The following is a 25,793-nucleotide window of genomic DNA, read 5'->3' as shown; positions in this document are numbered from 1 at the left end:
TAATCAAGAAATAACCAAAGTACTGCATAAATGCTGGCATATGTGCAACTTAAGGAGTGTTTAAATACCCTTTTGAGTACATGGGTGTCTTTAAACCAGGAATAACAGAGTGGTAGTGCAGGATGAAAATCTTACTCTCTTCCAAAGTGCAGGTATCTTCTAGCATGGAATAGAAATTGGTTAACTTCACCATATAGGACAGTATCTATAGGCTGCCACCCTTTATGACCGAAAAAAGGTGTTGCCACCTCTTTCCTTACTGCACAGTGTGTGCACAGTGGCATAAATGCAAACAGTACATTCTGGATGTTTGCTTTTTTGAAGAATTTATTTCGGTCTCCAAAAGAAGGAATTAATGGTATAGAAGACTGTAAATTATAGTGTCTGTTAGGAACCCCATAATTATGGCTGAAGAGTCACTTTCATTATAAACCTTTGTTTTCAGGCACATATAACATAAGTGAAAAATTTAACCTTTAGACTGAAGTTTCTCATGCTTGTTCTCAGCCAGTGATTAATATTTTGGGAAAATTTTGAGAGATTGTTTGGCTGCTTTTTAGGATTATCTGAATATGAAAAAATGTCTAGTATCAGACATTTTTCAGATGTATTTTGTGCCCTAGAACTCAAACAGCTTCTTAATTTAAAACGTCCATCAACTGAATCTTAAATGGGGACAAATATATTCTGATGTATGAACATTTATTCTGATTACAAAGAATGAATCGAAGTACTAAACATTTGAATACTCTGCATACACAGTGTGGACATTCCATTGATTTAACACACCAAGCTGTGGAGCTCTTCTTACATGCTTATAAATATCCAGGACTTTGCCACATTGATTTTAGTGATCAAGGTTAAGGTATAAAAAGGCTCAATCTTAACTAGGTATCCTTATTTCTAAATTCACTGTCCCTGTTCACCTAATCTTAGAAGGAACCTGAAACTCATGATAGAGCCTGACAGACATGGTGGACCCATTCAGATATTATCTTAGCAGTGAATTCAGTCTCTAATTCTCTCACCTCTATATTAAATTGACATAGCTGGGACCCTGTAACCATGGTAGCATCTAGCTGCCCCCATTCCAAAATTTCTAGTATCTGGGATGCACAAAACAACTTGGATGTGAGATCTTGTGATCATGTGTGTGCGGTTTTTTTGGCAACATATTGAAAAACTAATGCAGTTGTGTTTTAATTGTGCCATCTCTTACTTTTTTATAGTGGCAGTGACTATCACACAGCTGTTCTGCCTCTCCAAACAAAATGTTGAAGGGCCACACTTAAAGCACTGGCACCAGCATATTGCACTGATCCTTTACAGTGTGTGGGTGTGGGTGTGGGCAGTGATTGTCACTGAGACAGGGGCAAATATACTAGTGATGAGAGCCATAGAAAAGCCTATAAATAAACAAAAGTCTATTCCAGGGGTAGGCAACCTATGGCACATGTGCCGAAGGCAGCACGCGAGCTGATTTTCAGTGGCACTCACACTGCCCAGGTCCTGGCCACCGGTCCGGGGGGCTCTGCATTTTAATTTAATTTTAAAGAAGCTTCTTAAACATTTTAAAAACTTTATTTTTACATACAACAATAATTTATATATTAGACTAATAGAAAGAGATCTTCTAAAAACATTAAAATGTATTACTGGCACGTGAAACCTTAAATTAGAGTGAAAAAAAGAAGACTTGGCACACCACTTCTGAAAGGTTGCTGACCCCTGCTCTAGTCTCCTAGAAATTCAAGAAAAAAAATCTGATCTCACCTCTGCTTAACACACTCTGTATAAATGACTGCAGTCATAATCAATTTTCCAGCTCTTAAGACTTCTCACAAGTCCATTTCTGACCTGTAGCCCAGTTCACTTCCTACAAGACTTCTGCTTCTGTCTTCCCTAGCCAGCTTCCATGCTGTCACCTACTTGTGTGTCCAGGCTGCTGGGCTCCTAAGTACAAACAATGGTAACAGCATTAAAGTTAGGATTTTTCTGTGGCCAGATTCTCTTGTTGGTGTACTGTACTGTGACAGCCTGGCCTACTGGAAATTCACTCCAGGGAGGACAGGTGGAGCCATGGCCTATCCAGTAGGGGAGGGCATCTTTAATTACCTTCGTGCTGTGGGCTCCCAGTGGAGTTCTACCTTGTATTTCAGAATCAAAATGACAGATTTTGGTCTTTCTCTAGATTCCACTTTTTGTTCCACTGAAAACAAAAGTGCTTTATCTTGTCCCACTTAGGAAGTTATATCTCCCACATGGCTGATTCTGACTAGCCTGGTGTTCAAAGGGAAGGAGAAGGGTAACTGAGCTCTTTGTACTTTATCTGATCAACAAAGTATATGGTGGAAAGGAATTGGGGGAAGTGGAGGCGGCTATCTTTTCACCTCTTCTTTTTCACATTGGCATTTCCAAACTCTGGCTAGCAGACAAATACATTTTGTGAGCAAGAACTTTGAGAAGGGATGCTTCTTTGGAGGGACTGAGCTCTGCTGATCAGACAGTCCCCCATGCAAGAATTGCTGGCACAAAGTTGTGTTTGTAAAACTTGTGAAAATCTGGGCCAGTGCTCCTATTCAGAGTGTCCGTGTGACAAGTACTGTTCAGTAGTAAGTCAAATAGCAAGTGTGGATTTCAGCCCCATCCTGGAATAGGCTGCAAAGAAGTTAATAGTAACAGTACCATTAAAGCTTTCTGTCTGGACTGTGTAATTGCACAGTCCTTCAGATACCCAACTAAAGTTGTTCAGTGATATTTTAAAATGAGTATTTTTACACACAGATCTAGTCTGTGTTCTGTAACCAGATGGACATAATGTAAAAAGGTGTTAGTGAATTCTGTCGTCTTGGCACCATTTGCTGTGAGACAGTTAATTTAAGTGAGAATCAGTGGATCTGAGAAATTACACTTAAGTTTTTAAGGCTTTTACACGCTTGTCAGGGAAAACTGACTGGTGTGTTCCATTTTTAATTTGTTTAAAGTAGAAGCTTTATCCTCTCCCACTCCAGCACAGGCACATTTACATAGTTGTGTCGCTAAATCCCATCTAGCCCTTGAAATCTCTCTCTGCTAACATTTATAATTATTAGAGTTGTGTGAAGAACAGAAATTTTGTTTCATGGAGGATTTTGAAATTTTCTTTCATTCCAATTAAGAAACCTAGAATTTCTAAACTCTGTGGGGGGAAAAAAAATTATGAAATAAAAATTAATTTGGGGTTGATTGAAATGTTTCATTTCAATTTTGACATTATAATGTGGTACAAAATTTAAAATTCAAAGTCCTATTGAAAGGAAAAATTGAAATGTTTTGTCCCAAAAATGTCAAAATGGGAGGTTTTGGCAATGTGAAAACCTTTTTTTTGTTTTCTCTTCTGTATGACACTTTAATGAAATCAACACAATTTCACAGTATTTCATTTTAGATGAAGCTGAATTCTCTGAGGGGAAAATGATTACACCTAACTTTTTCTAACTAGCTCTAATATTGTCATTTTATTTTAGGGTTGCCAAGTGGAGTCCTGGTATATAAACAGTATAGGTTGAGGGGTAATCTTTGATCTGTCAGTTGCTAGAAGAATGATCTTGTGATTTGTCACATAATGCCACTTTAGAGTCTGATCCAAAGCCCATTGAAAGCAGTGGAAAGATTTCCACTAACTTCAGTGGGGATTGAATCTCTTTAGTGTCTCTGTATACCAGCTTGTCCTTGCTGTTCCTTGTTGAGGAGGCACTGAGAACAGTTTCTCTGTCTATTAAGTGCTCAGAAGTGCTACTTTCTGTAGAAAGACAGCATCTGTACAGAATGATGGCACTCAGTGGTAGTTTGGATGACAAATGTGAACCTAAGATACCCTGGCTCAGAAAATGACTGAGGCATAATAAATGAGGTATTTTTAAACTGGTTATGAGATGCACTGCTTCCTGGGTGCTAGAAACTGAAGGTCATTCAGAAAACTTCATAAAATTCTCTAAATTTTGGAGTGGGATGCCCAGTTAAAGCAACAATGCGGAAATTGATCTTGCTGGATACTGCCAAAATCATGGAAATCATTCTCTTGATCTGGATACATTTTAGCATTTATCAAGTAGCCATTTGTCATTAATGAAAAAAGTTGGCTTTTGTTTTCTAGCATCTGCTTTGTTTGATTTACCACTCGCTTTCTACCACTGGGTTACTGTGGCTTCCTCTTCATTAGGCCCACTTTTAATAACATTGTAGCCTCACTATCCTTCATATTTTGATACGTTTCCAAATCTAATTTCTACCTTTCTAAAGAAGGGAATTTGTTTCTTGTCAAGTACATGTATGTGGTGCATTTGGCAGTCTCTAGCTCACCTACAAGTACTCCACTTGCACACTAAGAGTTTTAGTCCTTTTAATTGATTCAATTCCTACTATGGCTGGTGTAATTTTTATGAAAAGGGGTATAAAATCACATAACATTTGAGCTAGAGAGTAAATTAGCCAATACAACTGGTATGGTAACTTCCTTGTGTTGCTGTATTCAAACTAAGTTTACCTATACTTACGTGCTGCTTAAATTTTGTCAGAAGTAAATCTCTTAAGGCAGGTGCATCATTAGTACACTGATGTCTACGCACTTCCCTGTGATTCTGGGCCCTTCTTTAATTTGTCTTTTTATTCCTTGTCTGTTTCCTAGTTATGAGGCAGAGCTGAATCCTGTAGACCATCAGAAGGCCAATGTCCTAAAATTTCAGATGGAGAAAAGACCTTTCTTTGAAATGCCATCCCATCTGGCTGATGTAGACTTGGATGACTATGATTATGAAGAGGACTTTGAGTAATTCTGATCAACACTTGCAGAAGGAAAAGGACAGTCTGCAGCAGGTCTGCTACACATGTATAAAAATTCAGTGGATTTGTCTTGAGAGAAAGTAAACTTAGTTCTTTGTGCCACAAAATAATCATTAGGTTATCATTTAAAGAAAATGAAGTGCATTTGTATGGAATGACAACTTTTTTGTATTTATTCAGTAGTTTATAGTTTGTAAAATAGATTAAAATATTTATTTATAGATGTTGCATAATTCCTTAATGGAAGAGTAACCGTATTTAAGTTCTCTAAAGTAATCTGTTGGTTTTAAGAGATGACTATATAATTCTCTATAGTTGATACATAGTGCACTGACCACCTTCATCCTGTATCTGTGAACCGAAGTCCCTGTGCTAGGATGGGAAATAAGGAGAATGCCTGTGCTCTCATGGCAAAAATCTAGTAACTGTATCATTGGTAGAGAATGAGAGTAGCTGTGAGTGAATGATTTGGCTCAGTATTTTTGAGTAGTTTCATTGGACAAGCCAAATATATTAGTGCACAACGTAAACTATTTAATGCCTGAAACAAGCTTCTCCTCTTTCCTTTCCATCCCCTCATTTTATTTGCCCCAACTTTCTTTGCCCTTTTAAACTTCAAGTCCTTTATTGATGTCCATTCTCAAATACTAAAGTCTGTTTTAGTGTTCATACTTGACGCCGAAATGGGTATTTTACTCCATGTAGAAGGAACCAATTTTTTTAATCCTTGTATAAATGTTACTTGATCTGTGATGTGCACTAATCTGTGGGCATTCAATGTTTTTGTTTGTTCCTCCTTTTCAATGGTTAGCTATTGACACATTCCATAAATATTCAAACAAATAGTGTCACAGCAGCTTGAAATTGTCTCCTCACCTGCCTACCTATGGCAAGAGATTGCTTACTAGACAAGTTGACATTTGTTACTCAATTAAATCATAAGGTTGTGGTGCCTTGAAATGTACAAATCTAAGTGAGAATTTAGGTATGGAACGTTTTCAGCAATACTTTACTGCTAAACAGATTTTCATGTAAAATGTACAAAAAGATGTAAATTATTTTTGTTTGCGGTGTAAATCTGTTTAAAATGTTTAAAGGATCATGTTTGTATTTTCAAATAAAGATTTTCATACATGTAATCTACTTGTACTCACCTGTTACAGACAGCAAATGTCTTTAATTTCAAGATGCCTTTTTAAAAATACCACAGGTTATCCATGTGTGTACACGTTTCTTTAAATGGTAAGCTTGGATCAGTTCGGCATACTTATTCAGAACTAAAATCTGAAAAAATCCGTAGGAGTTTTCCACTGCTTGAGGAAGGCAATATGTTTCTAAACTGCAGGAAGGTTGCTGTACAAAACAAGCAGGATATTGTGTGATGATCTAAGATACTTGGTAGCCCAAGTTATATCTCAGTGTCACATAATGAAAGAATACCCTTTTTGTAACATGAGCACCAGTGTTGATTTCCAGTACCAGCGTGTAATAAGAGAAAAGGCAAGCAGCATTCTAATCACTTAATCAGGATTATAAATAGAACCCAGTCTACAAGCTTTTGCATTTTGTCTAGTGGAAGTTCACATAAATTCACGTACGTCTACACTACGGGATTATTCCGAATTTACATAAACCGGTTTAGTAAAACAGATTGTATAAAATCGAGTGCACGCGGCCACACTAAGCACATTAATTCGGTGGTGTGCGTCCACAGTCCGAGGCTAGCGTCGATTTCTGGAGCGTTGCACTGTGGGTAGCTATTCCGTAGCTATCCCATAGTTCCCGCAGTCTCCCCCGCCCCTTGGAATTCTGGGTTGAGAGCCCAGTGCCTGATGGGGCAAAAATCATTGTTGCGGGTGATTCTGGGTAAATGTCGTCAGTCACTCCTTCGGGAAAGCAACGGCAGACAATCATTTCGCGCCCTTTTTCCCTGGATTTCCCTGGCAGACGCCATAGCGTGGCAACCATGGAGCCTGTTTTGCCTTTTGTCACTGTCAGTGTACTGGATGCCGCGGACAGAGGCGATTCAGCAGTGCTACACAGCAGCATTCATTTGCTTTTGCATGACAGCAGAGATGGTTAGCAGCCGTTCTGTACCGTCTACCATGCCATTGTAAATTGGCAATGAGGTGATCGTTACCAGTCGTATTGCACTATATCTTCTGCTGCTGTCATAGATGCCCCTGGCTGAGATCAGCCGGGGGCGCAAAAGACAAAAATGGGAATGACTCCCCGAGTCAATTCCTCCTTTAGGGTATCTAAAAATAGAATCAGTCCTGCCTATAATACCGGGCAAGTGTACTAGAGATCCAGTGTATCAGAGAACCAGAGAGCACACCCACTCCGTGTCAGATCCCGCAGGAATGATGAGCTGCATGCCATTCACAGGGGGTGCTCCTGCAACAACCCCACTTGTTGCTTCCCTCCTCCCCCAGCCTTCCTGGGCTACTGTTGCAGTGTCCCCCCGTTTGTGTGCTGAAGTAATAAAGAATGCAGGAATAAGAAACAGTGACTTGTTAGTGAAATAAAATGAGGGGAAGGGCAGCCTCCAGCTGCTATGATAGTCCAGGCAGTACAGAATCTTTTCTTTACACATGAAGGGCGGGGGCTGATGGAGCTCAGCCCCCAGTTGCTATGATGAAGACTGTTACCAGCAGTTCTGTACTGTCTACTGGGAATGACCGGGAGGCCAGTCAGGAGTACTTATGGGATGATGACGAGGATGGATACCAGTCATATTGCACTACACCATCTGCCACAAGGCTGATGATGATGACAGATATCTGCCATAGTGCCCCATCACCCACCAAGGAGGGGGGGCGAGGATGCTACAGTTCAGTGCCGCAGCATCGCGTCTACCAGCAGCATTCAGTACACATAGGGTGACATTTAAAAGAGATGATTTTTTTCCCTTCCCCTTCCGGGGGTGGGGGTACATTGACGAGCTATGCCCTGAACCACCGCGGACAGTGTGTTTGACCCTACAGGCATTGGGAGCTCAGCCAAGAATGCAAATGCTTTTCGGAGACTGCAGGAACTGTGGGATACCTTGAGTCCTCAGTCCCCCCCTCCCTCCATGAGTGTCTATTTGATTCTTTGGCTTTCCGTTACGCTTGTCATGCAGCAGCGTGCTGAGTCCCTGCTATGGCGTCTGTCTGGAGATTTTTTAAAAATGCTTTGGACTTTCATCTTCTGTAACAGAGCTGATAGAACAGATTTGCCTGCCCATATAGCGATCACATCCGTACGGTCCATGCTGGAGCTCTTTTTGGATTTTGATTTCGGACTGCATCGCCACCCGTGCTGATCAGAGCTCCACGCTGGGCAAACAGGAAATGATATTCAAAAGTTCACGGGGCTTTTCCTGTCTACCTGGCCACTGCATCCAAGTTCAGATTCCTGTCCAGAGCGGTCAGTGGTGCACTGTGGGATACTGCCTGGAGGCCAATACCATCGATTTGCGGCCACACTAACCCTAATCCGATATGGTAATACCGATATTAGCGCTACTCCTCTCATTAGGGAGGAGTACAGAAATCAATTTAAAGAGCCCTTTATATCGATATAAAGGGCCTCTTAGTGTGGACGGGTGTGGCGTTAAATCGGTTTAATGCTCCTAAAACTGATTTAAACGCGTAGTGTAGACCAGGCCTAACTTCTGCAGTCTTGTAACACCTTGTAGTCACCAACTAAGTCAGACCCTGAAGCCAAATTTCTCAGCAGACTTCATTTCAAGCTTCGTCATGGCTCCCTGAATACCATGGAGGGTGATTTGCATTGCGGTGAGTAAGCTGACTTCACAGTGCATGCTCAGATACAACTTTGAAACCCTAACCCTCAACCTGGCTCCCTTTATATAGAAGCCAACTTGTAAAAGCATTTGTAAACGTAGGCATGCTTCTAATGGCCTAGTTCTCCTCATGAGCTGCTATTCCTACACTTAAAGTGCAGCTCTAGTCTGAGAAGTGGCAAAGTATAGTAGTATGAGGTTCCTATGTTAGACCTCACAGCAGTGGCTTTTTTATTTTTGTAAATGGCCAGTTTTACATAGAGAATCTGTCATTCTGGTCGTCTTTCACTGCCAGTAATCGAGGTTCTTTGAGTTTTTGGCTGTGTGCACACCTAATGTGGAGAACCCATAGGGACGTGCACTCTTGATTGGAGATTTTTTTTCATCAGCAGTGTTTATTGATCCATGCCTGCTCGCTATACAGCCTCAGACAGAGTGTATATGGGGTAAGGCAGATATACTGCTGCTCCAGTTCCTTCTTAACCACTTGCAGCTTAGCTGTCAGACATTACATCAGGGATCGGCAACCTTTGGCAGGCAGCCCATCAGGAAAGCTGCTGGCCGGCCAGGACGGTTTGTTTACCTGCAGTGTCCGCAGGTTTGGCCAATCGCAGCTCCCACTGGCTGTGGTTTGCCGTTCCAGGCCAATGGGGGCTACAGGAAGAGGTGGCCTGGTGACTAATTCTATAGAGGACTCATCAAGTGGAACAGTGAGTACCGCAGGACCCTTTTCTCCAGGAAGATGCTTCTGTAGAACAGGAGCTAAAGGCAGAGGAAGAGGCACCCCTTTCTAATGAATTCTCTCCTACTATGCAGTTGATTTTAGTCTTTCAAGAACTAAGGAAGAGTGGTTAAGACTTTACAGATCCTCCTAGAGAAGATACAGGAACCCCACCATTCATTAGTAGATACTGTGCATATCTTATCAAGGCAAGAGAGCAAATAGCAGAGTCCTGGGATCCGTATTTGGACCAATGCTATTCAAAATTATTCATGAATGATCTGGAAAAAGGAGTAAACAGTGAGATAGCAAAGTGGCAGATGATAACTATCTTGAGTGATTTTGTAAGTCCAAACCGAACTGTGAAGAGTTGCAAAGGAATCACAATACGTGGTGATTGAAGAAAAAAAAAAAAAGCAGATGAAATTCAATGTTGACCAATGCAAAGTAATGCTCACGGGAAAACATCCCAACTATACATACACAATGATGGGGTATAAATTAGAGTTACCACTCAAAGATCTTGCAGTCATTGTGGATAGTTCTCTGGAAACATCTGCTCACTCTCCAGTGGCAATCAAAAAAGCAAACAGAATGCTAGGAAAGGGATAGAAAATAAGAGGAAAATATCATGACATTATATAGATCCATGGTATGCCCACACCTTTAATACCATGTGCAGTTCTGATCCCCTGAGATCAAAAAATATTACAAATGGAAAAGGTACAGGAAAGGGCAAAAAATTGATTGATATGGCACAGCTTCCACATGAGGAGAGATTAAAGAGACTGGGACTATTCATCTTGAAAAAGAGACAACCAAGGTAGGATATGATAGAGATGGAGAAAGTAAATAAAGTGTTGTTTACTCCTTCACGTAACTCAAGCCCCAGAGGTCACCCAATGAAATTAATAGGCAGAAGGTTTAAAACAAACAAAAGGTGGTACTTCACACAACACCCAAACTGTGGAACTTGTTGAAGGCCAAAAGTATAACTGGTGTGATAGACCCAGGCCAGCTGGGTATAGCAGAAGGCAGATACACTGGCCACTGGATTAACAGTTTTCTGTTCCCTGACTGACCAGAGCAGGGGCTGCTCCAGGCTAATGAGAACACCTGACTCTAACCTGTAAAGAGTCAGGTGAGGCCATTCAGTTAATGTGACCACCTGACTCTAAGGCCCTGCTGATACTATAAAAAGGGCTCACTCCAGTCAGGGAGCCAGAGGAGAGGAAGTGCGGCTGAAGGGCTGGTTACTGAAGACACCCTCAAACCATCATTAAAGGAGCCCTAAGGTAAGGGTGAAGAAGGAAGAAGCAGGAGAGCTGTGGGGAAGTGGCCCAGGGAAATGTAGCAACTCTGGCAGTGAAAGGTTGGCTGCCAACAACTGTTACCATTAGGGTCCCTGGGCTGGAACCTGGAGTAGAGGGCGGGCCTGGGTTCCCCCCAACCCACCACTACAGGAACATCTCCTGGAAGGGGAAGTCAGGTCCCTGTCAGGACAGGAGGCTGAACAGAGACTGGGGGAGTTCTCTCACCTACCTCCTTGCAGGCCTATGATGAAAAGGGCTGAGTAGACTGTCACCCTGGCCCTAGAGAGAGAAGGGCTATGTGGAGGGGTCACAGTGAGCCACTGAGGCTAGCATAAACCACCTAGAAGCGCAGGACCCACAGGAGCAAGGTCAGAGCTCTGCCACACTGGGTTCAAAAAAGAATTATGTAAATTCATTGAGGACAGGTCCATCAATGGCTATTACCCAAGATTGTCAGGGATATGATCCCATGCTTTGGGTGTCCTAGGCTTTGACTGCCAGATGCTGGGACTAGATGACAAGGAATGGATCACTTGATGATTGCCATATTCTGTTCATTCTCTTTGAAGCATCTGGTATTAGCCACTGTTGGAAGACAGGATACTGGGCTAGATGGACCATTGGTCACACTCAACATGGCCATTCTTATGTGCTTATGACTTAGCTACTGGCAAGTCCACTTGTGCTCTTGTCACTTCACAGCAAACTCCTTGAGGTCAGGGCAGTTTGGTACACGTGTTCATTTCCTACCCAAGATCAAGGACCACTCAATAAGGGGCATGATGGACAGCAAGGAGAAACAAGATCCCAATCTTTATGTTCAGAGGTAATAAAAGTTGGGAATTACAGCATAACCCACCAAATCAGCATCTCAGCAATGTACATACCAGGTCTCCAGACCACCTGAGCAGATTTTTCAGTGAGGATCATGAGTGGGAGCTAAGCAATCCTACCTTTCAGGAGCTCTTTCACCTGGAGCTCCCCAAAAGATACACCTCTTTACGGTGCTACTCAACATGAAATGCTGATGTTTTCTTTGAGGGAAAGTCTCAGGCATAACTTTTTTTTTTTTTGATACCTTCCCCAAACCTGGTCTCGAGCTCTACTAATATTTATCTTCTAACACTGTTGCTATGCTGGGTCCTGAACAAACTGGAACAGGAGAAAGCAGTAATTATCCTCATAGCATCAACCTGGCTAAGGCAGGTATGGTTTCCAGATATCATTTCTGCAATGTGCAGATCATCAGACTATATCAGGATGGTCCCTTCTGACCTTAAAGTCTACGATTTGCCTGTCTCTGAATCCATGCCTTTGCCTTCCTTTGGTGGTAGACCTGCTGACCCAAGAATCAGGCACCTTAGCCCACCCATCTTTCCTCCCTATCCTTTAAAGCCATGGCTCTTGGGTGTAGAACAGGAATTGTTCTATTGTTACCACAAGAAAAACTTACCTGCAAAAGAGGAATCATTTCCAGAAATCAATCTCCTTCTGAGTCTCACCTTTCTTATTTTCTTGACCGGCTGTTGAACTTAAAACCTGCATTTGTCATTAAACATAAAATCCACCTTGCTGCCATTACAGCCTTTCATCTACCAGTTGAAGAGGTTTTTTCAGTATTTCTGCATCACACCACTGTAAGATTAACCAAGAGCTTATCCAACCTTTTTCCTCATGTAAGGGAGCCCACTCGACCATGTGAGCTTAACTTAAGTTCTCAATGCCTTGAGGAAATCTCTCCTTGAAACCATGGGTTATTGTTCTCTGACACTTGGCTACAAGAAATGGGGTTTTGAATGCTATCACTTCAGCCAGGAACATGGGAATTGGGAGCAGTTATGGCTGATCCACCATACACATTATTCTACCATGACAAAGTGATTCTACATCTCCATCCTTCCTTCCTACTGTCACAGGGTATAGTCCTCATTGACAGACTGGTGCCTCCTCGTGGTCATGCTGGGGATTAGCTCGAGGCCAATGCCCACATCCACGGTCTGCACACCATCACTTAGTCTCTGCTCTCACCTATGGCTCTTCTCTCAGCTCCCAAAACTGCAGCATCCGCTTCTCGACTCTACCATCCAGGTAGGTCGCCATCTGTGTTCCCCCTTCCGGGGGAATCTGTCCAACAGTCTAACCACTTCCCCAGTGGCAAGGGGGGGGACCTAGGACTGCCCACTACTCCATGCCCCAACCCAGGGACCCTCTAAATTGCTGCCTCCTGCTGCTCCTCTGTAACCTTGGTCAATGCTGCTCTATTTCCCTGGGCCAGTTCCCCATGGCCCCAGGACCTTCTTTGCCCTTCTCAGGGCACTCAGCTGCTCAGTTGCAGGAACCAGCCACTGCACTTTCCAAAGTGCTTACAGTTCTCTCAGCCCTCCTGGCAAACTGAGGCTAGGGACCCCTGAAGCTGGGGACGAGTGACAGGATGGATCACTTGATGATTACGTGTTCTGTTCATTCCCTCTGGGGCATCTGGCATTGGCCACCTGGGCTAGATGGACCTTTGGTCTGACCCAGTATGGCCATTCTTACGCTCTTTTGTTGCAGTCCTTACTCCCTGGACTCCCAGCAGGAACAGGCCCTGCTCTGCCCTATGGTTTTTTATGTAGGCCTGCTGGGCCCCGATTGGCTCTTCCTCACAACCCCTTTCCTATTGGCTGCTTCCCACACAGCATCTACAGCGCTCTATTAACTCCTTCTCTGCCAGTGTGGGGCAGACAGCCTATCACTCCTACCTAAAGTCTCATCTAACTTCCACATCAACGAAAACATTGGATTACCAGGTCTTTACCCCAAACCCATATGTGAAGGAAATAAGCCAGTTTCCATACTGTGGATGTGCCTTCTATCTTGATAGGACTAAACCCTTTAGATCCTCCCCTAGAGTCTGTCTCCTTTGCAGGAAGAATGAATTGAGCTTTGATTTCCACATAGATTTTCTATCAGGATGCATCTTAACATGTTACAAAGCTTCTGATAGCCCATCCCAAGAGGGTATAATCCACCTTTCTAGCCCTACTTAAGAACATACCAATTGCAGACATTTGCAAAGCTATCACCTCATCATCTGCATATCTTTTCCTAGCATTATGCTATCCTTCATGCTTCAGGAGCAGATACAGCCTCTCATGCAGATGTTCTCCAAATTCTGCTGAATGTCTCAACATCCACCTCCATAATTGGGGTGCTCCATTACCTGCCTTCCTTTCCCCTCTGCTTCTGAGTCCTCCTCTGTTTGGCCTGCGTGGTTGAGAAGGAAATGGAGTGATGATGGGTCCCCCCCCTTCCAATATACTGTCTGGCATGGACATGTGGATGCTACTAACTAAATCTCCAAGAAGGCACAGCCACAGTGAACATCCATACAGACAACGTATTTTGAAATCCAACTACTGGATGGGTAAGTAACCTCTCCTCCTATAGGCCAAATCCTACTTTTAATTATATTTGTACACTCAGTTCCCATTCTCTTCGATGAGTCTATACAGATGTAACTGAAGGTAGAATTTGGTCTTACTGTTGGAACTTATTTCTAATAATATATGAACCAGAATAAAAGTCAGCATACTGTCCTATAGCTATGGAAACTTTGCAGGGCTACAATGAACAGAAGGGATAAGATACTGAGTCCACACAATGCAAATCTTTTTCAGTAAAGATGCTTTTTAGTTTGCCAATAAATGTGTCTGGACATGTCTTGTGCAGGGTGGGCCTAGCAAGGGTGCTATTTCTAGCTATAGTGAATTATCTAGTTCATCAGCTAGATACTTGTGGTGAGGTCATGTTTCTTACTGAACTGAACCTGATCCACCAGCTCAGAATGGAAGACTGCCCCAGCACAAAAGGATGTTATGTAAATACTTGCCTCATAGTACTCACCTGTGTGTTTTCCTTAGGAAGGTAAATCTGTCTTGGGCTGATATTTTCATGTTTGTGAAAGCAAGTCCAGCATGGACTATGCAATCAGTGAGGTGACTATACCAAAATGCCTGCCAGATGTAATTAGGTGTATAGTGTAGTCTTGCCTTTGCTAAAGCATCAATTACAAAAACTCAACTTGTTAACAGGTGGCCTGAAAAAAAAATTTTTCTTTTTGGTTACATGTGTCACTTGTAGGGTAAAGTAGTATGCTGAGGTTGCTAATGTCTCATTTTCCAGATTTGTTGCAGAAATGGCTAATGGACTGTTCTGCACCCTGTCCTGCTATGTAAACTTAAATATATGCTCTAGAAACAGTGCCCCAAAGGGGACAGGCAAAACCACCAACCGGCTCATCTCCATAGCTGTATTTCTCCTCATACATACCTTGGAATAGCAACTGCTATCTCCTAAACTTACACAGCCTGAGCAGCTGTTTCACTACTTCAGAGGTTTGGCTGGAGTAGCCTTGTCATAGCAAATGCCATCCGTGGCCCACACCTCCTCTAACAATGGGGATTTGGACTCTGCAGGCTTCTACAGCTACATGTGTATCCGAGAAGAATAAAGTCCTGTTGCCCAAGAGAGTGTGGAAGAAGAGAATGTGACAGAAGTTAAATGTATAACTCACCCTATTCTTGAACTAAGCTATTTGGCTATATGAAGGGCTATGCCCTTCTGTGTTCTAACCTGCTCTTGCTGAACATGGCAGCACCCTGGAAAGCCAGTGGCAGGTGCATTCAGCAATGGGCAGAGGTTTAAATTTCTATCTTACTGACCTTAAATTTTCCATTTTAAGGTGCTTGCATTGATTACAGAAGTGTTCTGGGGGAGGGAGAAATAGGAGATGCAAGCCAGTGGGTTTTGGCAGTTGAGTAGGCGAGCGGAGGCTTTGGGCACTGGTTCACTTAATTCTCCACTGCAAACATGCTTCATTTAAAGAGTATTGTAACTTAAAAAAAGAAACGGGGACCAGTTTGATTTTGACACTGTTTATTTTTACTGTTAACAATCAAACAAGAAAAAACCAAATCTGAAATTTACAAAGCTGGTCAGAAAAACACAGTGCAATTTAGAGAGCACTGGAAAGATTATGAAGGTTCAGGAGCAACTGGATCTCCCAAACTGCCTTTTAGGGATAAGTTCACCTTTCCAATGAACAGATAAAAAATCTGATAGCATCAATGACCAAAACAATTTTAAATACTCAGTGGAAAAAACCTTACTCTTTAAAAGTCTATAATCTACATTTACACTGTATTCAACTGTTTTTCTAGTACAAATCTGAGAAACAGCAAATTCCATTGCACATATAAATGTTCTCCTGGCATCTTCCCTCTCTCTCCCCATCTCACACATGCCTGTCCAACCCCCCATGACTAGTTACCTTCTTCTGGAACAGGAAGGCAGGATACGATCCCTAGGAGTAGGCATGTTGTGTTCCCTCTGTAGTAATTGCGCATTCTGCCACTTGTGGATAAAGGATTTTGGAATTGACTTGGGTGCCTCAAAACTCTGAGTTAGTGCCCAGCAGAATGTTGCCCCACCCAAAATGTTGATGAAAATTGTCTTACAAGCTCTGCATTTAGTGACTATATTTAAACAAGCCTGATGTCTTATAACAATTCCCAAGCTAATAAGTAGAAAAGAGGAAATCAGTGAAGTTCAGTCAGAGTTCCTAACTCCCATGTTACCAGAAGCCTCACAGTAGCCATGTCAGAAGTAACACTAGAGTGGTTTACCATAGTAACAACTGCTTCATGTTGCATGGCTAAAGCTGGAGATTTGGCTTGGATGTCATTTGCTATTTAGCTATTAAGTATCCAAAGATCTTGGACCAGTTGACTTGGAGGCCAGTACCAGGAAGAGGAGGTACTTTTGAGATGTGTGGTCCCTATTTGTATTCCAAACATGGGGGATGCGCATATGTGCTTCATACCTGAGCCAGAAGGTTTTCTTAGTGTTCGCTGAACCACACATGCATTGTGCATCCCATCGTGCTCAGGCTATAATAGGTCGTGTGGGTCGACACCTCTGTGTCCCTCTTACCACTGAGTAGTCCAGTCTGCAGTAGAAGTGATGGAGAGCGGGTATTGGAATACAAATAGGGACCACACATCTCAAAGAACCCTGAGTTACAGGTAAGTAACCACTTCTTCTTTGAGTGATGGGCCCTACATATGTGTTCCAAAAGTGGGTGAACAGCAAGCAGTGATCAGTATGGAGCAGGGTGCGAGAATGAGGTAGGAAGTGCCATCTGCCGTACGGCATGGTGTACTTCCGCAGCCACTGCTTGGGTGATGGCATAGTGGGATGTGACTGTGTGGCTGGAGTGCCATGTTGCTGCGCAACAGAGAGCTTGCCAGGAGACATCCACGAGGCAGGCCGATGTGGCTGCTTGTAGAGAGTGACTCTGTCTGGTGGCTGCACATTGGATTGTGTGTAGTATTTGCGGATGCACCTGGGGACCCCTTTAGAGATTCGTTGGGAAGAGAAGGGTTGGCCCTTGGAGTGATCAGCAGTAGCCAGAAACCGTTTCAGCAATGTGCGGAAGGAGTGAGTCCTGCATAGACAGAATGCTAGTGTGCGGCAGACATTGAGGGAATGCAGGACTCGGTCTGCATGGGAGATGTGTCGTTTGGGACAGAAAACAGGTAGGTGGATGGACTGATTGAGGTGGAACTCCAACACTACTTTTGGAGGAATTTAGGGTGTAGGCATAAGGAAACTTTATCCTTGTGGAACACTGTGTAAGGGCGGGAGGGGGGTCAGTCATCATGGCCATCTGTCAAGCTGAGATGATGGCAACCAAGAACATCACCTTCATGGAGAGATGGAGCATGTTGCCAGCAGTTCAAAGGGAGGCTTTGTGAGGGCAGAGAGAACAGGATTAAGGTCCCACGGGGGAGTGGGCTTGAATACTGGCTGGAAAGTATTGAGGAGACCCTTCATGCAACGGACAGTGGTAGAGTGTGTAAACACAGAGGTGCCATCTACTGGGAGGTGGACCTGTATAGTGCCAAGGGCAAGGCCTCACGTTTTGAGATTGAGAAGGTAGTCAATGATAAGAGGTATGGATATTGCACTCAGTGGTGATGTAGGTTGCCCATGAGGTGAAGTGTTTCCATTTAGCTTGGTAGCATGCTCTGGTGAATACTCTCCTGCCAAACCAGGGTGGAGCACCCCCATCCAAATACCAGATTGTGAAATGAAAAGGGCCCAGATTGGGATGGTGGATTGTCCTCCGATTTGTGAGAGTAGATCTGGCAGCAGACAAAGGCAGAGTGGTCTGCGGGTGGAGCGGTCTCTAAACAAAAATTGATGGGGCCAGAACAGGGATATGGATATTATGGAAGCTCAGTCCTGGTGGACCTTGTGTAGTACTTGCAGAAGGAGAGGAATGGGGGGAAAAGCGTAGCTGAGGTCATCTGACCAGGGGAGGAGAAGTGTATCACCCTGCAAGTCTTTCCCTAAGGCTTCCCTGGAATAATAAAGGGGCAGCTTGCAGTTCTTGTGAGTGGCAAAGAGATCCCAGCACAGGATGCCCCATTGGTGGAAGAGATATTGGAATACGCCATCATGTAGCTCCCAGTCATCATTAAGGTAGAGAGTCCTGCTGAGCGTGTCGGCCAGGGAATTTTGAGTGCCCGAGAGATAGGTGGCTTGAAGTGTTATGTGGTGTTTGATGCACCAGTTCCACAGGTGGATGGACTCGGAGCAGAGGGAGAGAGACTTGGTGCCACCCTGCTTTTTGATGTACACAACTGCTGCAATGTTGTCGGAGAGGAATTGAACATGGCATAAGCGGAGGAGAGGAAGAAATGCCTGGCAAATCAAAAGGACTGCCCTCAGTTCTAGCATGTTTATATGAATCCTGACCTCTTGAGGCATCCAGACACCCTGGGCTGCGTGATGGTCCAGGTGTGCCCCTAACTCGCAAAGGAGGCATCTTTGGTGGTGATGGCATGAGGGGTAGAAGGGTGAAGGAGGTACCGACCATGACCTTGGAGGGGTTGGTCTACCAGGCAAGGGAGGCCAGCACTGCGGCACAATGAGTCTGGCCTCCAAGCAGTCCCTGCTGGGACTGTAGATGGAGAGGAGCCACATTTGGAAGCAACGCAAGTGCAGATGTGCACACGGTGTCATGGAGGTACAGGCTGACGTATGTCCAAGGAGGGAGAGAACAGCGAACCATGATGCATGGATTGTGGCGTAGGTCTGTAATCATGGCCCTCAGCATTGCAAAGTGGTCTGCCAGAAGGCAGGCTCATGCTGTGATGGAGTCAAGCTGTGCCCGAATAAAGTTGATCATCTATGTAGATATGAGCACCAACTTCTCCTTGTTGATGTAAATACCTAAAAACATCAGGACTGCATGAAGGGCTAGGATGGCAGTGATAAGTTCTTGTCATGATAGCACAACAAGGAGCCAGTCATCCCGGTAGGGGTACACCAGTAACAGAGGCAGTGTATCTGTGCCACGACAACAGTGAGGACCTTTGCGAAGACCCCGTGAGCTGCTGCTATGCAGAAAGGGATGATCCAGAGTTGGTAATGGTGGTGTCCTACATGGAAACAGAGAAATTTCCAGTGGACTGGATGAATGTCAATATGGACGTAGGCATCCTTCATGTCGAGAGCCACGAACCAGGTCCCCTGAGGGAAAGAGGGGATAAACTATGCCAGCATCACCATGCAGAATTTGGATTTCCTGATAAAGATGTTCAGTAGTCAAAGGTCAAGAATAAGGCAGTGTTTCTGCCCTTTGGGATGAGGAAGTATGGAGAACAGAAGCCTCATCCCAGGTAGGGAGGTGGTATTTGCTCTATGGCTCCCTTCACGAGAAGGAAGTCTGCTTCTTGCTGGAGAATGCATTGCTGGGAAGGAGCCACTGGGGCAGGTGAGAGGAAGGGCTGATGTGGGCAAGAGAAATTCTAAGGCGTATTCATGGTGGATGATCTCCAGTACCCAACAGTCCATGGTGATCTTGCCCAAATTGTGGGCAAATAGGGCAAGATGGCCCCCCAAAACATGGAACACCATGGGAGGAGGTTTGAGTCTCAACAGGTTAAAAAAAAATGGACATTAACCTGAAACTGTTATCCTTCAAGATGTGTTGCACAAATCTATTCCACTGTAGATGTATGCATGCCCCAAGCACTGTCGCTGGACATTTTTCCATTAGCAGTACCCATTGGGGCAGCTCAAACACCCTCTTGTGCCATGCACTCATAGCACCAGTGTAAAGCATCCTGCTGACCCCACAATCCTTATTTCCTTCTTTCTGTCCAACTCTGATGTAGAGGAGTAAGAGGGCAGGTCATAGAATGGAGATGTGCAACACATCTCAAAGAAAACAGTTACGGAAGGTTAGTAACTGTTTCTTCTTCTTCGAGTGATTGCACATGCGCATTCCACTGTAGGTGACTCCCAAGAAGTTGCATAGGTGGTGGGATTGGAACTCATGAACATGCTGACTGTAAAACAGCTCGACCAAATTTGGCATCGTCCCTGACTGTTGAGTGATGGCATAGTGAGAAGAGAATGTGTGTACTGAAGACCAAGTTGCTGCTTTGCAAATGTCCTGAATAGGGATCTGTGCTAGGAATGCCACTGATGGTGCTTGCGACCTCATGGAATGAGCAGTCAGGTTAACTGGTGGCGGAACACCAACCTGATCATAACATGTGCAAATGCATGATGTAATCCAGGACAAAATTCTCTGAGCAGACACAGGGAGACCCTTCATCCTGTCAGCTATGAACAGTTGGGTGGATTTATGGAATAGTCTAGGGCTTTCTATGTAGATACTAGGGCTTGTTTAACATTCAATAAGTGAAGACACTGCTCTTCCCTATTTGCATGTGGCCTTAGCTGTCCTTGTCCTTAGTATCCGGGACCCCAGCTGAGGGCTGATAGGCCGGATACTAAGGACAAGGATAACTGCGGTCTTGAGAAGCGTATCCCCGCACATTCCTGTGACTGTCCAGACACCATGTCAGTGAGCTGAAGACCTGGGCTGGAACCATGAGCACTGAATCCAGGTGAGGGAGTATACCATGGCTACCTAGGTTTGGAGAGGTCTGAGACACAGCCTTGCATGTTGCACTACATATGTGCATGATGCCATGTGACCAGGAGACTTGGACTCTTGTATAGTTATGATCAGATGCGCTTGCAGGGACCTTATTACGGATGTAATTGAGCAGAACCAGTTTGACAGAATCAAGTACCACACCACTGAACTCTATCCTTTGGACCATGATAAGGGTGAATAGCCTTTCTCAGTTGGCAGGATTGGTTCTTGAAATTTGGCACCGGGTTTAGTACTGGAGTTTGGATCACGTCCTGGCCAATGGGGTAGTGGTCCTCTTCTTTTGGAGGCTACTGCACCGGAGTGTCTTTAAGACCCCAAAATTGGGGGGAAACCCCATGTGTTCCCACAGGGCCACTCCATTGGCATAGGTCCCCAATGACCTTTACGCCAAGCACTCAATGGCACCCCTGTGCCTAGATCGAGTAGGAGTCTCTGGGAGAGTGGTGGGAGCAACTCCTTGGATGACAGGAGTACGATCTATTCTCCAACTCAGAAGATGAGTCTCTATCTAGTGACCCAGTGATCATTAATTGGCAAAAGCAAATGAGACAAATGCCCAGTTTTGCCAAAAAGGGACAGTGAGGCTCAGGCCAGCCCTGTTGGGGGGAGGATAGGCTCAAACCAGCTCTGTGGCAGGAAGGGGGGATAGGGTCCCACCACCACAGCTGGCTCCATCTTCAAGCCTGGACAGGGCCTCAGGGGGAAGAGGAGGCACAGGGCAGCAGGGCCCTGGGGGGAAGAGCAGGGGCAGGGCCACAGTTCTGGCGCCGGGAACCCTTCCACTTCTATACAGGTTCCAATACTCCTGTGAGGTTCCAACTCAGGCCATGCTGTGATAAGTGAGAGCTAGAGACCCATCAAGCTGCACAACCTATCATACCCTCAGCTGCCAGCACAAGGGGATGCACGACACATGGGCGGTTCTATGAACACTGCTAAGAAAACCTTCCAGCTCAGACACCTGGTGCACATGCGCACACCCACACTTGGAATACATGCAGGGACCATCATTCAAAGATGAAAAAAGTTTTTTCAGCTAACCAGATGTCCAGCTTGCATAGAAAATGGCAACATAGTCTTAATCTTTCATTTCTCCCATCTGCTGCTCCTCAACTCTATGTAAACAAAATGTTCAAATAAGTCACGTTAGTAAGAAAACATTCTATAGGATGCAAGCTTGATGTTAGAACTATGTGGTGGTGGGTCAGATGCGTCCATCCAGGGTGAGACAATAGAACAGCTGGGGAGGACTAGACTAAGTGTTGCAGCTGCTGCTGTTGCTCTCCACTAAGCTCCCGTCTGATGGATATTGTTGTTGACTCGGGGGGAGAGGGGTCAACAGTATTGGCCCCAATTCTGGTTTGGAGGGGTAGGGGGATGATCAATAAGCCCTCTTGGGCCTTTCAGGCCACTAAGAGGTTGACATGGTAGACTCGAGTGCTTTGTCATCACCCGGGTAAGAGAACTTCATAGTCTACCGGCCCAACTCTTTGGGTCACCTCAAATGTTCCCTGCCATTTGGCCCACAGCTTGGACTTGGAGAGCAACAATAGTACTCAGTTGCCAGGTTCTGAGGGCCAGAGATGGGTCCTTCAGTTGTATCATTGCTCCTCAGTCTGATGGACTCTTATCAAGTTTTTGTGAGCCAATCCTCAGCCTTCTGTAATATCTACAGGACCGACCCTCTGATCTGAGACGACAACTCCTCCGAGGGCTCTCAGAGGAGGTCCAGGATCCCTCTGAGTTGCCTCCCATATAGCAGTTCAAATGGAGAAAATCCTGTAGATACTTGGGGCACCTTCCACGAACTACAACGCAGGTAGCAGTTTGTCCCGGTCTCACAGGTCATCATCGATGAACTTAAGGAGAACGGATTTCAAAGTCCTGTTAAACCTTTCTACTAAACCATCAGTTTGTGGGTGGTAGACAGAGATCTTCAGGGAATGAATGTTCAACAGCCTGCACAAATCCGCCATTTATTGCAATGAAAAGTTGATTCCCTGGTATGTTAGTATCTCCCTCAATACCATGACCGAGGCAAATATTTTCAGAAGTTCCATTGCTATGGTGTGGTAGTTTACCCCAAAGCCATGCTGTTGCGGTCAAAAGTCACAAAGTCTACCACTACCAATATGTGGTGGAACCCTGACCCACTTTTCTCCAGAGGTCCCAGCAGGCCCATACTGATCCTCTCAAAAGGTACTCCTACCCCTGGGAGCCGGATTAGGGGTGCCCTTGGGGATTCATTTAGGGCCAGCACATTGGCATTCCGGACACGAAGCACAAAAATCACTCACCTTCTTGTGAATGCCAGGCCAAAAGAATCTAAGGGCCATTCTGTGTAAAGTCTTCTCTCGTCCCAGATGTCTGGCCCAGGGCAATGAGTGGGCTAGCTGCAGCAGACCTCGTCGGAACCTCTCAGATACCTGCAGCTGTTGGAGTAACTATTGGGTTTGTCGATCTCAGATTATCCAGTATAAATGGTCATTGTGGACCTCGAAGCAGAGCCCCTGGGGTAACTGTTGGTTGGTGCCCCCTCCTCCTCGGGGTTGGTCACTTGTTCCCATGCACGACTCAACATGGGGTCTTCTCTCTACTCCCTCATAAAATCTCCTTCAACAATTAGCCATTGTCTCAATGGAGTATGATTCAGGGCCTTCCAATTGGTCAGGGGGCTCTTCCTCCAGTCTCCTTTTGGCCTAGGAGCCCCCTCAAATGTGGTCTCTCATTTGTTTCCGCTGACATTTGGTCTCCCCACTCATGCATGACCTTCCCAAACCATTGCCAGTCCCATCCCAGGATCATGGTTTATGCTACTGTCATGGCCAGACCGACCAGGCACGTTTCCTTGTGACAGTCAACCTCCGGCTTTACCTTAGTGGCAGGTATGACCGTACATCCCCATGCACTGGAGATATACAGGGGCCTCTGTCCAGTCCAGTGACTTCCCTACGTTGGCCTGTATGATGTCTAGCTGTACCCTGAGTTGACCAGACCTGTTACTGGAGTGCTGTTGACCAGCACAATGATCAGAAGTTCGGGCAGGCTCTCTTCGGGTCCACGGGCCTGTGCTTTGGCCGTCGTTACAATCCATAAAGGAGCAATCGCATCTGAAGTGACCCTCCTAGCCACACTCAGAACATCTGTCCCTTGTTGTCTCCATTGCAGAGTTGTGTCATGATGGTCCAGGCCTGCTGGGTCTGGTTTCCCCCTCCCAGGGTCTCACGCTAGGGTTTGGGGCTACTATACGCAGCCCAGATCTAATCCTTTTTTGGATTTGTACTGTCTCTTGTAGGAGGGACCCGTACAACTCCCAGATTTAGGTGCCTGTAGTCCAGGACCCTCTGCGGCTAAGTAATCGTCCATCAGAGATACTGCCTCCGCAAGAGTCGTCAGACGGGGTCGATGTATAAACTCCTTCCCCACAGGGGGAAGGATCTGCGTAAACTGTTCCAAGATGACAGCCTCTGACACTCACGTTCCCATCAGCTTCTCCGAGTCCAACCATAGCCAGCAGTAGTCCCTGAATCGCTGAGCCACTGCCTGAGGTCAAGCTCTGGGGAAGGTATCTCTCCCTTCGAAATTGCTGATGGACTGTCTTGGGGTTAACTCCGGTGTGGTCCAAGATGACTGCCTTCACTTTGGCTTAATCGAGTGCATCAGTAGGATTTAGGGTTCTGGTAGGCGGTCTGTGTGGTCCCAGTCAAGTATGGGGCCACTAGGGTAGCCCAGTGCTCAGGAGGCCAGCAAACCATGGTGGTGACTCACTCAAACATGACCAAGAAGGCCTCTGGGTCATCCCCGAGCCCAATGTTGACAAGTCTCACGGTAACCCTGACAAGTGTTCTCTGTCCCTCGGCCCGACGCGGTGACGCTGGGCAGCCCAGATAGTTGTAAGAGCACCACCATCTGCTGAACCAGGCGCTTCTGTTGGACTTGGTGCTGTGCTGCTAACTCCTTGAACTGCTGTTCTTGGTGCTGGGCCATCTGTTGTTGCTGCTTGGCCATCTGCTGCAGAAGCTGGGCCTGTTAGGTTGCCTACTGCTGCTGGTTTTCCAGCACCCATTTTGGTATCCATACTGGCCATGGACTTTTATCATCGAGTGCTCCCCTTCTTGGTCCTCTTAACAGGACTCAACTGTTAAGGACAGTCAGAGGCTCTGACCCTCTGGGCAGGACAGAGTGAACAATCAGTCTAAATCAGGAGTCCCTGGTAGCCACTCCTACTGGTCACTGCGGGGCTAGGGAAACCCAGGCCCATCCTACTCCACCGGGTTCCAACCCAGGGCCCTGTGAAGCCGGTAAACTCCATATTAAGGGTTCAAACCACGGCTCCTAACACATTCCTTGGGTCACTTTCCACCATAAAGTCCATCTCGAGCATATCCTCAGCTGGCAGCGGCTCAGCATCCTGGTCAGGCTCCATGGCCAGCTAGTCAGCAGCATAGTCTGAGTCCATGGTCCCAACAGCCTGGTGAGTCAACAGTTCCTCTGCAGCAGCCAGCAGCACACGTCCTTCCTTCTCTTCCGCCAGCCTCGACTGCCCTGCCCTGCCTCCTTTTATCTGTCGCCTCCATCTGGAGCCTGTGTAACAGGGGTGAGGGTGTGTGGTCTCCAGTGATTGGTCAGCACCTGTTGGCCATGTGCAGGGTTGATACACCCCATCACATACCTGAAAGTCAAAAAGTCCCATAATGAACATATCTGTGAAGGCTGGAAAGAACCACAATGGAAAAAAGCCATTTACAAATCAATTCTGCCTGAACCACCTCCAAAAATGCTGTCCAATACAGCATCTAAAAGGAGCCCCAGTAGGGTGAAGAGGGTTATAATGATGACAGCCTAAAGGAAATGCACATCTTCTACACCTGCTGACCTCACTAACCCTTAAAGCAGAAGTCACCAAACTGTGGGGCACCCTCCCCCAGGAGCGTGCAGAGGAATGTTTAGGGGGGCCTGGCGGGCCCAGGCCAGCCCCCTCAGGGGGAGGGAAGGGAGCACCTCCCGGCCCCCTTGCCCCTGTCCACACACCCCCCACTCAGACCTGCAGCCCCGCTCCCAGCCCTGGAGGGCGGGGGGGCACAGACAGGGGTAAGGGGGGGATGCAACCTTCACAAGTTTGGGGAC

At 45.5% G+C, this 25,793-nt stretch overlaps 2 protein-coding genes across 12 annotated transcripts in view; one reads left to right on the top strand and one right to left on the bottom strand.

The window, feature by feature from the left end:
- The window catches only part of PPP2R3B (protein phosphatase 2 regulatory subunit B''beta), a 106,752-nt gene extending 100,792 nt beyond the window's left edge, over window positions 1-5,960 (top strand). For 2 of the 4 annotated variants that reach the window (XM_039504373.1, XM_039504376.1), the window contains one exon: window positions 4,667-5,960. In XM_039504373.1, coding sequence (XP_039360307.1) covers window positions 4,667-4,811 — 145 coding nt within the window. In that variant the 3' untranslated portion in view covers window positions 4,812-5,960. Of the gene's footprint in view, window positions 1-2,244; window positions 2,306-4,666 lie in introns of all 4 variants that reach the window. The other 2 variants (XM_039504375.1, XM_039504374.1) reach the window with 2 other exon arrangements.
- A 9,589-nt stretch (window positions 5,961-15,549) lies between these two features.
- LOC120399924 (cohesin subunit SA-2-like) overlaps window positions 15,550-25,793 on the bottom strand; it is a 96,144-nt gene continuing 85,900 nt past the window's right edge. For 7 of the 8 annotated variants that reach the window (XM_039528165.1, XM_039528215.1, XM_039528188.1 and 4 more), the window contains one exon: window positions 15,550-25,338. In XM_039528165.1, coding sequence (XP_039384099.1) covers window positions 25,099-25,338 — 240 coding nt within the window. In that variant the 3' untranslated portion in view covers window positions 15,550-25,098. The remainder of the gene's footprint in view (window positions 25,339-25,793) is intronic. The other variant, XR_005595413.1, reaches the window with a different exon arrangement.

The sequence above is a fragment of the Mauremys reevesii genome, linkage group 1 (genome assembly GCF_016161935.1).
Source record: "Mauremys reevesii isolate NIE-2019 linkage group 1, ASM1616193v1, whole genome shotgun sequence".
NCBI classification, from domain to species: domain Eukaryota; kingdom Metazoa; phylum Chordata; order Testudines; family Geoemydidae; genus Mauremys; species Mauremys reevesii.
This window is presented reverse-complemented; position numbering and strand designations above follow the sequence as displayed.